This window comes from Exophiala viscosa, assembly GCF_022695815.1.
Source record: "Exophiala viscosa unplaced genomic scaffold EDD37scaffold_6, whole genome shotgun sequence".
Classification (NCBI taxonomy): Eukaryota; Fungi; Ascomycota; class Eurotiomycetes; order Chaetothyriales; family Herpotrichiellaceae; genus Exophiala; species Exophiala viscosa.
This window is the reverse complement of record NW_026944358.1, coordinates 713,335-724,056: the sequence shown is the minus strand read 5'-3', so window position 1 is coordinate 724,056 and position 10,722 is coordinate 713,335. Positions and strand designations below refer to the sequence as shown.

The window sequence follows — 10,722 nt, the reverse complement described above, 5'->3', positions numbered from 1 at the left end:
GACTCCGCAAACCTGGTGTAGTTTCCATTCTCGAGTGTGGTAGCATATACTATATGACAGATTGTCAGAAAGGCGAATGCACCGAAAATACCTCACGGTACTCGTCTCTTGATTCCCTTTGTGCTCAACACTTTCCTTATCTGGTCGGAGGACTTCGTTGATTTATTGACATTCAAGCGCTGTACGAGAAGCATGCAGATACAATGATCAGCGTTTTCAATGACAGCATAACAGTCCACTATATATATGGATCATGGACCCAGAGCGTACGTTTCCCCGAACAATACTCCGAACCGTGGAACCACAGCAGGAATCATGACGATGCAGCTGTGCCTTTTCCATTTGAATCCGTCACCGCATTTGGACGCTTTACATCGATTTCTCAGCGAGGTGCAAGGAAGTGCTATCAAGTATATTCGCGACCGGTTGGCTACTTCCCGAAAGGAGATGCAAGTATACCTCTTATGAAATGGTTGTATGATTAGGGCAAGCACGATCATTCTTGGTGGACAGTGCTCGTATCTGTCGACGAGCAGACACTCGATTTTCTGCTTGCATTCATACTCTCGCCTACGTCCGAATCACCCCCCGTCAAAGATAGTTGTACAAATGAAGGGCTACCATTTTGAAAGCAAGCCTGTGGCACACGCTGATGCTATCGTCGCGGGACCTCATTATCGGTTCACAGTCCTAACAGACCGTCTTATCCGGTATGAATGGGCCCACGACGGCAAGTTCGAAGATCGTGCCTCGACATTCGCCATCAACCGAGACTTTCCGGTACCCAAGTTCCAAAAGATCGAACGGGAGGATGAGGTCGAGATCATTAACGAACATTTCCACCTGAGTTACGACAAGAAGAGATTCAGCCCCAGCGGCCTCCTGTGCAGCTTCTCCGCCAAGATCACTCTTTGGGGTGCACAATGGAGATTCGAGGACGCAGCTACTCAGGGTGACAACCTCGGAGGGACTGCCAGGACATTGGATGGGTGCGATGGTGGTTGTGACATGGGCAAGGGGGTGCTAGCTCGGGACGGATTCGCTGCCATCGACGATAGTAAGTCCATGTTGTTCGACGATAAAGGATTTGTCGCTGGGCGACTTCCCGGCGACCGGATTGATGGCTACCTGTTCTGTCACGGCCACGACTACAAGGGAGCTATACGAGAACTGTACGCACTGAGTGGGAATCAACCTCTGCTCCCAAGATGGTCCTTTGGCAATTGGTGGAGTCGATATTACAAATACCATCAGGATGACTATGTCAAGTTGATGGATGAATTCCACCAGAAAGAAATACCTTTGTCTGTTGCGGTGGTTGATATGGATTGGCATCTTGTGAACGATGACCGCGTCCCTCATGCTGGCTGGACCGGTTATACTTGGGACGACAAGTTGTTCCCAGACCCCGGAATGTTTGGGCGAGAGATACACAATCGCAAGCTAAAGATCACGCTGAACGACCATCCGCACGTGGGCATCCATCATCATGAGGATTCCTACCAGGAGATGGCAGACTTCTTGGGCCACGACACCTCCAACAAGAATCCGATACTGTTTGATCCGACCACCCCCAAGTTCATGGAAGCCTACCTCAGTATCCTGCATCGAAACGTCGAAAAGGTCGCTTGCGATTTCTGGTGGATTGATTGGCAGCAGGGCGCTCACACGAAGGTGCCAGGCATTGACCCTCTGTGGCTCCTTAACCACTTTCACTTCATCGACAATGCACTCGACGGAAAGCGCCCCATCATTTTCTCCCGCTACGCAGGGCCGGGGAGCCATCGTTATCCAGTCGGATTCTCAGGCGATACCGTCACAAGTTGGGCTTCTCTGGAGTTTCAACCACAATTCACTGCAACAGCTTCCAATATCGGTTACGGTTGGTGGAGCCATGATATTGGTGGGCACTTTGGTGGTAGTCGCGACGATGAGCTTGTGACCCGATGGGTGCAATTCGGCGTCTTCAGCCCCATGATGCGGTTACACTCTGGTGATTCTCGTTGGACATCGAAGGAGCCTTGGCTGTATCGCAAGGAGAGTGAGGTGGTTATTGAGAAATTCATGCGCCTACGTCACCGCATGATACCATATCTCTACACACGCAACGTGCTGGCATCAACCGAGAACGAGCCACTCATTCAGCCCATGTACTGGCTGTTCCCCAAGAGAGGTGAGGCATATGAGGTGCCTAATCAATATTTCTTTGGGCCCCAGTTGATCGTCGCACCAATTGTCAAGCCGAGGGACAAGCGCACCAACCTGGGCTGGGTCAAGACGTGGCTGCCACCTATGCATCGACACGTGGATATCTTCACTGGAACCGTCTATGATGGTGATAGGGAGTTGAACATGTACCGGACCCTAGCCGAGATACCAGTGCTTGCGCATGAAGGCAGTATCATAGCGCTTGATGCCAATCCGGCGCCTGGTAACGGCGGTCTCAATCCTGAGAAATTCGAGGTCTTGGTTGTCGTAGGGCGCAACGGTCAGACGAGTGTCCTCGAAGATCCTGCCGACGACTCGGAGCAAGTCAAGAAGGAATCACCCGCGAGTGGAGAGCGTGGAAGTCTGCTCCAGTACAACCAGGAGAAGGGCGAATTGACGGCGCATGTCACCGGGCGGACGTGGACATTCCGCTTCCTGGCCATCACTGAAATTCCGAAAGACTTGAAGGTGTCGATCGATGGCACAGATCGCACAAAAGACGCCGAAGTGGTGATTGAGAAATTCCCGGCGACGCCCTCAATGCTGGTTCACGTGCCGTATGTGCCGGACGTGGAGAAGCCTACGATCACAATCTGTCTTGGTCCGGACCCACAACTAAGCGTGCTCGATCACCGTGCGCGCATCGAGAAGATGTTGCTGGATTACCAGACCGAGTTTGACATCAAGGACCGGATCTGGAGTATTGTGGATGATCGGACGAGCGGGATCAACGTCAAGATTGGCAAGCTGTTAAGTTTGAGCGTGGATGAGCGCTTGACAGAGCCCGTGGCTGAATTGTTGCTTAGCGATGCGAGGGGAGCGCATTTGTAGGCCGTTATTCAGGTCTTGAGTGATGCATGGGGAGGTTGTGGGACAGGATGCGTCGGAAGACGCGCAGTGCCTGGAATATAATCATTGGAGAGTGATCCCGAACAAAACATCAAGGTGTGATCGTGGTTGCGGAAAAAGACAGCTAATGCTGCAAGGTAATAGTACTGTTATTGGTATAGACATTAAAAGTATTAGATGTATCGTCGGACATATCTTTCATCCGGAGATATGGATATGTGGTATTCATCCTGTCACAAGATCGGCTGGAATAATCATAGTTTGCTTCCATCACCCAGTCTGCCAAACACTTTCTCGTGCAACCACTCGCCGATATGCCGATTACACTCCTCTGGCTTCTGCCATAGGGCCCAATGACCAGCATCGACCTCTTTTCTGGTCAAATTGGGGATGCGTTCGCCCATTTTCGCGGCCATGAACGGTTTCAGCGCCTGGTCCTTGGTGGCCAGGACGAACAAGACGGGCTGGTGAATGGTGTTGTCTCGTGTGGCCTGTTGGGGAGATTTCTTGCCATTGTCGAAGAAATCGCGCCACTCGTTCATAAAGTTCTCTTCACGGTTGCGGTACCAGTTCAGCGGGCCGTTGATGCCGTGCCTCGCGTACTCGTCGACGTAGTACTCCATCTCCTCGTCTGTGAGCAATCTGTTCTTGCCGACGCGCGGTTGGGCAGCGAGGTCGACGCCCTTTTCGGCGGTGAAGCCTACTTGTCCTTGAGGTGTGCGTGCGCCGTAGAGGTTATGCAGGAATTGACGGATTTCGGACTTTGATTGGACGGCGGCTTCGATCGCGCCTGATGCAAAGTGCTGTTGGTATGCGAAGTTGGGGAGTTTAGACTGGACGAGGATGCCTAGGGGTGTGTAATTGGGCGATGGGCGTTGGAAGGGCGTGCAGATGCTGAAGAGGGCGGTTATTAGGGACGGGTAGTATTGGGCTACGCGGTAGACGATGGCGCCGCCCCAGTCGTGGCCGCCGAGGATAATGCTGGAGAGGGATAGTTGGGCGGCGAGTGTCGCGATGTCGTCGGATATACGTTTGTAGGTGTATGCGGAGATTGTGTGGAGGGGGGAATCGGTCCGGCCGTAGCCCATACAGTCGAGGGCTAAGACGTCGAGGCCTAGGGATGTCAGGAAGGGGATTTGGTAACGCCAGCCCATTGATATGTCGGGGAAGCCGTGGATGAGGAAGATGGTGCCGCGCTTGGGAGTTGAGGGGGAGGCAGGGCTGAAGATGTACCCGTAGGTGTGGCCGTTGAGGTGTGCAGACCGGTAGGAGATGCGCGGGTCATTGTATGGTTTGATTTTGTCGACTGTCATGGTGGTTGATTGGGTACTCTTGTTGACTGGAGAAGGAGTTGATGAGAGAGTGGCACGAAGCTCGACTGGGGTTCACTCTACGTGTGTGGGTTGAGTTCTTGATTGAGGTATAGCTGTGTAGTGTGTTTCTTGTGACATCCTATACGCAGGATTGTCCTTTGAGGTAGCTTCTACTTGGAGTAACGAAGCAGGTAGATGCCCGTCAGCTAGGTCAGTTATCCTGTCTTCATCGAGTTCAAAGCAGTAAGTGGTGGTGGTACTTCCTCAATGCAGCACGGTCTGTAAAGGGCATATATGATACTCAGCTGAGCCGAGGCAACTGATAACATTTTGATACCTCAGTTTTGCGGGGGATAAAAGAGCCACAAGACCTTGCCACTTAGCCGGCGCATAGCCGCAAATCATTCCCTTCACAATATTCGAGATACCTTTGTTGCAATGCTTCATACATTGAAAGCTCATAAAAAATGAAGTGGGTCGATGAAAAGTACCGTTACAATTCAAGCGGCACTACGTACGACGGTACGCCGATACTTTGCAGAGGCCACAGCATTCATCACGAGCGAGATCCGATAAGTACAAAATGTCGCTATGCAGCCACATTTGATATCAATACCCTTGCACGCCCCCTGGAATGGCGTGATGGCAGGGCCAAATGAGCAATCCCGCCAACCTGCCTATCAGTGCCAACTCATGACGGCTCATCGCCTTTCCCTCAGCCTGATCTGACACACACCAAGTCCCAGGGTGATGATGTGATAGACGCGTCTGCCATCATATTGTACCTGGATTGTCAATTGTTTTCCAGCTTGGCTTTTGTCAGCAGCTACCTGCCAAAACACGCGGATATGGATTATTCCTGACCCGTTACTCCCGATGTATCGCAGGGGTTGCCATTTGAGCTTTGTTGGTATATCTCAAGTCCGTCCCCCTTAACTCGTGCCTATATCAGTATGTTGAGATTGGATGACTTTAGTGGAGCACCCTGAGCTCGATACCGATACCTTCGAGATGCGTGACCTTGAAGAGACCTCTCCGTTACTGTCGCCAGCCACTTCTCATGATGCACTACCACAGATAGAGGAGCAGCAGCAGCAATTAGTCGCCGCTGAGCGCAAGATCGACAACGATGTCCTCCCAGAAACGTCCACGGCTGGCCGTAACATTGGCTGGGCTTCTGCATACGTGCTGGTTATTTCGAGGGTCATCGGATCTGGCATATTTGCCATGCCAGGCACGATTGTACAGAATGTCGGCAGCCCTGGATTGGCCCTGATACTTTGGGTCGTCGGAGCCTTCGTCGCATGGGCTGGTCTCGCAATCGATATGGAGTATGGATGTATGCTTCCTCGATCCGGTGGTGTCAAGGTTTATCTGGAGTACACCTATCGGAAACCACGCTTCTTGACATCAACATTGGTCGCCGTGCAGGCTGTTCTGCTCGGGTTCACTGCAAGCAATTGCATTGTCTTCGCCAAGTACACTCTTTTCGCCGCTGATGTACATCCGAATGACCTAAACACCAAACTCCTTGCTGTCGGACTGCTGACGTGGATCACGATCGTGCACAGTTGCTTCTACAAGACCGGAATCTGGATTCAAAACATTCTAGGTTGGCTCAAGATAGGCTTGATCATCTTCATGATCCTGACAGGTCTCTTTGTGGTGCTCTTTCGCCCGCGGCCGGCGCCTGCGCCGGACCAAACACCTTCGACTATGGCCTGGGATGACCTTTGGGATGGCTCGGTCTGGGGCTGGAATAACTTGTCAACAGCATTCTTCAAGATCCTTTACTCATACGCTGGATTGAACAATGTCAACAATGTCCTCAACGAAGTCAAGAACCCCGTGCGGACTCTCAAATCTGTTGGGCCTATCGCGCTCCTGACTGCTTGCGTCATGTATATTCTGGTCAATATTGCATATCTTGCTGTGGTCCCCCTGGAAGAGGTTAGACGAAGCAGAGAGCTAATTGCGGCTCTCTTTTTCGAACGAGTCTTTGGAGCTGGATTTGGCAATATATTTCTGCCACTGGCTATTGCGCTAAGCGCTGCCGGGAATGTCATGGTGGTGACTTTTGCGCTGGTATGTTTGCTCCCAGCTTGCGATTGTCCACTAACAAAGACCAGGCAAGGGTTAATCAAGAGGTCGCAAGGCAAGGGTTTCTCCCTTGGGCCGGGCTTCTGGCATCCTCGAAACCATTCGGCTCACCCATGGGCGGCTTGATAGTGCACTATGTGCCGTCAGTGCTGGTCATCGTTCTGCCTCCTTCAACTACAGTCTACTCTTTCATTGCGGATGTGGAAGGCTACGCAGGCCAGTTCTTCGCTCTTGCGGTGGCTGCCGGTCTAATCATTCTTCGTTATAAGAAGCCAGACCTCCACCGACCTTTCCGAGCCTGGATACCCGCTGTGTGGCTCAGAATCTCGCTTTGCTTTTTCTTGATCGCAGCACCTCTGTTTCCACCTAAGAAAGGGACATCCGACGTCAACTTCTTTTATGCAACTTATGCACTGGTCGGCATCTCCATGTAAGTCTCCTTTCAGCTTCATCCACCTGACCTAGAAGTGCTGACAATGCTAGCCTGGTGTTTGGAGTTGCTTATTGGTTCATTTGGACCAAAGCATTACCATGGTATCGGGGCTATAGATTGGAGGAAGAGGCTGATGTCCTCGGGGACGGTACAACCATCACCAAACTTGTACGCAAGAATATATAATCAGCTCATTGGGATTGATAAGCATTTCATAGAGTGATTGGAGGACAGTGAAATGATGCTTGATGTTCTGCAATTGTGTCAACACAACATACAGGGCCCTGGGCACGTCATCCCATGGCCCTGCGTTCTATTGGCCTCGGCATATCGTATACACCTCCCCCATGACTTACCCCACACGTATGTATAGACATCACGACTGAGGGCTTTGATATGGCGTGCTGTCTGACAAATCAGAAATGTATACGGGCACACTGCGGGCGTGCCTCATAAGTAGGATGCGCCTCCCTTGAGTCGTCCTTACTCGGGCCAGACACCAGCACTTCAAACCTCACAATGGCATCAGCAGCAGTTCAACAGCCTAGCGGCGGCCACTCGACTTCGTTCGAGCCCGTAACGACTCAATTGAAGGGCTCCCCAGCGGCTCCTCAGCAAGAGAAGCATCATGTCCAGACGTCATTGAATTACTACAAGGATCCTGGTGACGGCAGCCCCCCTGCTCCAAGTTACATTGGCAAGCCGGAGACGTATGAGAGACCATACGACGCACTGGATGTGACCGTCCATGACATTCGAGGGGAAGAGAAGAATTATACCCTTGACAAGAACGGATTCGAGGTCTTCCGCCGGGAGAGCGTAGAGAAGGACTTTGTCGACGACGAGCAGATCAAGGCTCAGTACTACCCGGAGATTGAGCAGCTGTTGAAGGACGCGTGAGTATCATCATATCCCGTGCCTTCTGAAGACTTACTAACGACTGTCAGGACCGGTGCCTCTCGCGTCTTCATCTTTGATCACACCATCCGTCGTGCCCCCAAAGACCGCGCTCAACAGGGTATCAACCTGCGGGGCCCCGTCAACCGGGTCCATATCGATCAGAGCTACACCGCGGCCAAGAGCCGTGTCCCCCACCACCTACCTGAAGAGGCTGAGAAGTTGCTCTCTACTCGATACCAGATCATCAATGTCTGGCGACCGATCAAGAAGATCTTGAAAGATCCGCTCACAGTCGCTGATGCTCACTCGGTGCCGGAGACAGACCTCGTCCCTGTTGGCTTGATCTATCCTGACCGCCGTGGCGAGACATTGACGGTTCGACCTAACCCTGAGCATAAGTGGTATTACCTGTATGGACAGAGCCCCGAGGAAGCTCTTCTGATCAAGTGCTTTGACTCGAAGCTCGATGGAAGGGCCAGGAGAGTGCCTCACACTGCGTTTGTCAATCCAGAGACGGTGAATGAGTATTCACGAGAGAGTATCGAGGTCAGGTGCTTGGTTTTCCACGAGGACCAGCCTGCCGAGTGAGGCCCGATGACTTAGCTTACCTATGGCTTTCTTCTAGTCTGTCTTTCAATATGATCATATGTCCTTGAAGTTCCTGGGCTGTACGAGTATGGCAGAGGAGATACGAGTAGTATGAGTATGATAATTTCATTGCCTCGCTTAGCTGCTGAATCTCGTCACAGGGGAGAGCACGCCACAGCACAGGGAGCACAGCCATGCACTATGACGAATCTGGCTGTGGCAGTGCGGAGAATGCCGTCTTGCCGTGTCACTCCAACCCCGCGTGTTAGATAGAGTCAAGAAGTCCTAGTAAACTGTAAGGCCCGCCGCGCGCCTTGGAGGGCAGGCTGTGCAAACTACACGCAGGTACCAGCGAATATTCGAGCTTGCGCCATATAATTGCACTCGATCTTCTCCTGGCACACCTACAAAAAGACCACGTATAACTAATCACGAAGAGGCCCTCCACTTCTCGCTCTGACTTGCTTCTTTCCATATCACTTCATCCGTGTTCAACAAACTGCAGATGTCATACGGTCCACCTCAAGGTCAGCCTCCGTACGGAGGATATCCTCCTCAAGGGCAAGGCTACGGCTATCCTCCACAAGGGCCACCGCAACAGGGCGGCTACCCTCCACCTCAAGGAGGATATCCTCCTCAACAAGGTGGCTTCGGCGGTCCCCCACAACAGTTCGGAGGGCCTCCAGGTGGTTATGGCGGACCTCCGCCAGGCGGATATCCTCCGCAGCAGTACCAGCCTCCTCCAGCGATGCCGTCGCCCGGCTACGACCCCCGAGTCCAAATACAGGGCGATGCCTCGCGCGACGCGGATGCGCTTCGCCAGGCAATGAAAGGCTTCGGCACGAACGAGAGCGTCCTTATCCAGATCCTCTCGAAACCAGATCCCTTGCAAATGAACCTATTGAGAACCACCTACAACCAACGCCATCGTCGCGACCTAGAAAAAGACATCAAATCAGAAACATCGAGATACTTTGAGAAAGGGCTGGTTGCGCTCGTCAGAGGGCCCCTCATGGACGACGTGCACAATCTTCATGAGGCAATCAAGGGTTTGGGAACAAAAGAATCCGTGCTCAATGACGTCCTACTTGGCCGGTCGAATGCCGATATGCGGGCGATAAAACAAGCATACCATGAGGCCTACAAGCACTCCCTTGAGGCGGATGTCAAGGGCGACTTGTCGATGAAGACGGAGAGACTATTTGTGATGGTCATGGCTGCCACAAGAAACGAAGAGTCCGCGCCTGTGATACCTACCGAACTGGACCGCGATTCCATCGAGCTGCATCGAGCTATGGACGCTCGCGTCGGCACCGACCAAGCCACAGTCTGCAGCATCCTGTCCAAGAGGAGCGATGGACAGATTAGGGCGCTTGCCCATCACTGGCAGCAGAAGTACCATAAGAGCTTGGAAGATGTCATTAAGTCCGAATTCTCGGGACACATGCAGGACGCACTGCTCCTCGTTGTGCGCAGAGCATGCGATCGTGCCATGTCGGATGCGACGCAACTGGAGGATGCTATGGCTGGGATGGGGACCAAAGATTGCCTCCTTGTACAACGTGTGGTTCGTGCACACTGGGACCGGGCTCATATGGATCAGGTCAAGCGTGCATACCACCATCGGTATAAGAGAGATCTGGTTCAGCGGGTCAGAGGGGAGACCAGCGGTGACTACCAGGCGTTGATGGTCGCTTGCTTGTCCTGAGAGGGTCATGGGTACCATTCTCTTCGGGTCGGGAAGATCCTGTGTTCTTGTTTTAGATATTCATGCCTCACGGCTGGCCGATGGAACAGGATGCCAAAGGCATGGATTTTGGGGCGATTTGACGGAAGTTCTTGTTTGAACCACATTATACTTAGGGAACCATAGGTTGTGAGGAGCTCGGTGTTTTCCGATGCTCAATATACACATTAAGAAACTCGCTCTTGCCCTGATTTGGATGTCTGACACGGTAGGAAGTGCCGAGCAAGATCGACCTTCGCGCTTTACAGGTGCGAACAATTTCACTACCTCCTTCTGGAGTTGAAGATCGGTTACCAACTAATCATCTTGAGATGCGAGTAGCTGAAGTCCGCCTCCATCTCATGAAGCCGGTTCAAGACACCCTTTGGGGTAATACTCCGGGTTTCGTTGATACCGACGTCAACATCGGGCTGAAGGCGTCTCATCAGCCTGACTCAGCCATATGGATGCCTTCGTCTGGGAAACCTCCCAGATCCTATTGGCTTCTGCAAGGGATGCTCGTCGATAATAGCCCAATTCGAGATGCGAATCTCGGGCAATCCGATCTACACACGACATGAAATCGGTATTTGAAGACGTTTCAG

The 10,722-nt window shown here is 52.3% G+C and overlaps 4 protein-coding genes across 4 annotated transcripts; 3 read left to right on the top strand and 1 right to left on the bottom strand.

The window, feature by feature from the left end:
• Nucleotides 1-609: 609 nt before the first annotated feature.
• On the top strand, nucleotides 610-3,039 carry EDD37DRAFT_658167 (glycosyl hydrolase; the record flags this gene model as incomplete). Its single annotated transcript, XM_062818954.1, has 1 exon — nucleotides 610-3,039. The coding sequence occupies one exon, from the start codon at nucleotides 610-612 to the stop codon at nucleotides 3,037-3,039; it is 2,430 nt and encodes an 809-aa protein (XP_062669540.1).
• Nucleotides 3,040-3,185: 146 nt separating this feature from the next.
• EDD37DRAFT_431899 (soluble epoxide hydrolase) lies at nucleotides 3,186-4,725 on the bottom strand. The gene has a single exon (XM_062812687.1). It carries the CDS (start codon nucleotides 4,368-4,370, stop codon nucleotides 3,312-3,314), a length of 1,059 nt encoding a protein of 352 aa, XP_062669539.1. The 5' UTR covers nucleotides 4,371-4,725; the 3' UTR covers nucleotides 3,186-3,311.
• Nucleotides 4,726-5,396: 671 nt separating this feature from the next.
• Nucleotides 5,397-8,510, top strand: EDD37DRAFT_681890 (amino acid permease-domain-containing protein; the record flags this gene model as incomplete). Its single annotated transcript, XM_062819775.1, has 5 exons — nucleotides 5,397-6,455; nucleotides 6,500-6,900; nucleotides 6,954-7,071; nucleotides 7,612-7,799; nucleotides 7,851-8,510. Coding segments are annotated over 5 exons (2,307 nt in total), but the record flags the coding sequence as incomplete, so codon positions are not given.
• Nucleotides 8,511-8,679: 169 nt separating this feature from the next.
• On the top strand, nucleotides 8,680-10,317 carry EDD37DRAFT_632114 (glycerophosphoinositolphosphodiesterase). The gene has a single exon (XM_062816695.1). The coding sequence runs from the start codon at nucleotides 8,897-8,899 to the stop codon at nucleotides 10,097-10,099; it is 1,203 nt and encodes a 400-aa protein (XP_062669537.1). The 5' UTR covers nucleotides 8,680-8,896; the 3' UTR covers nucleotides 10,100-10,317.
• The last annotated feature ends 405 nt before the right edge of the window (nucleotides 10,318-10,722 follow it).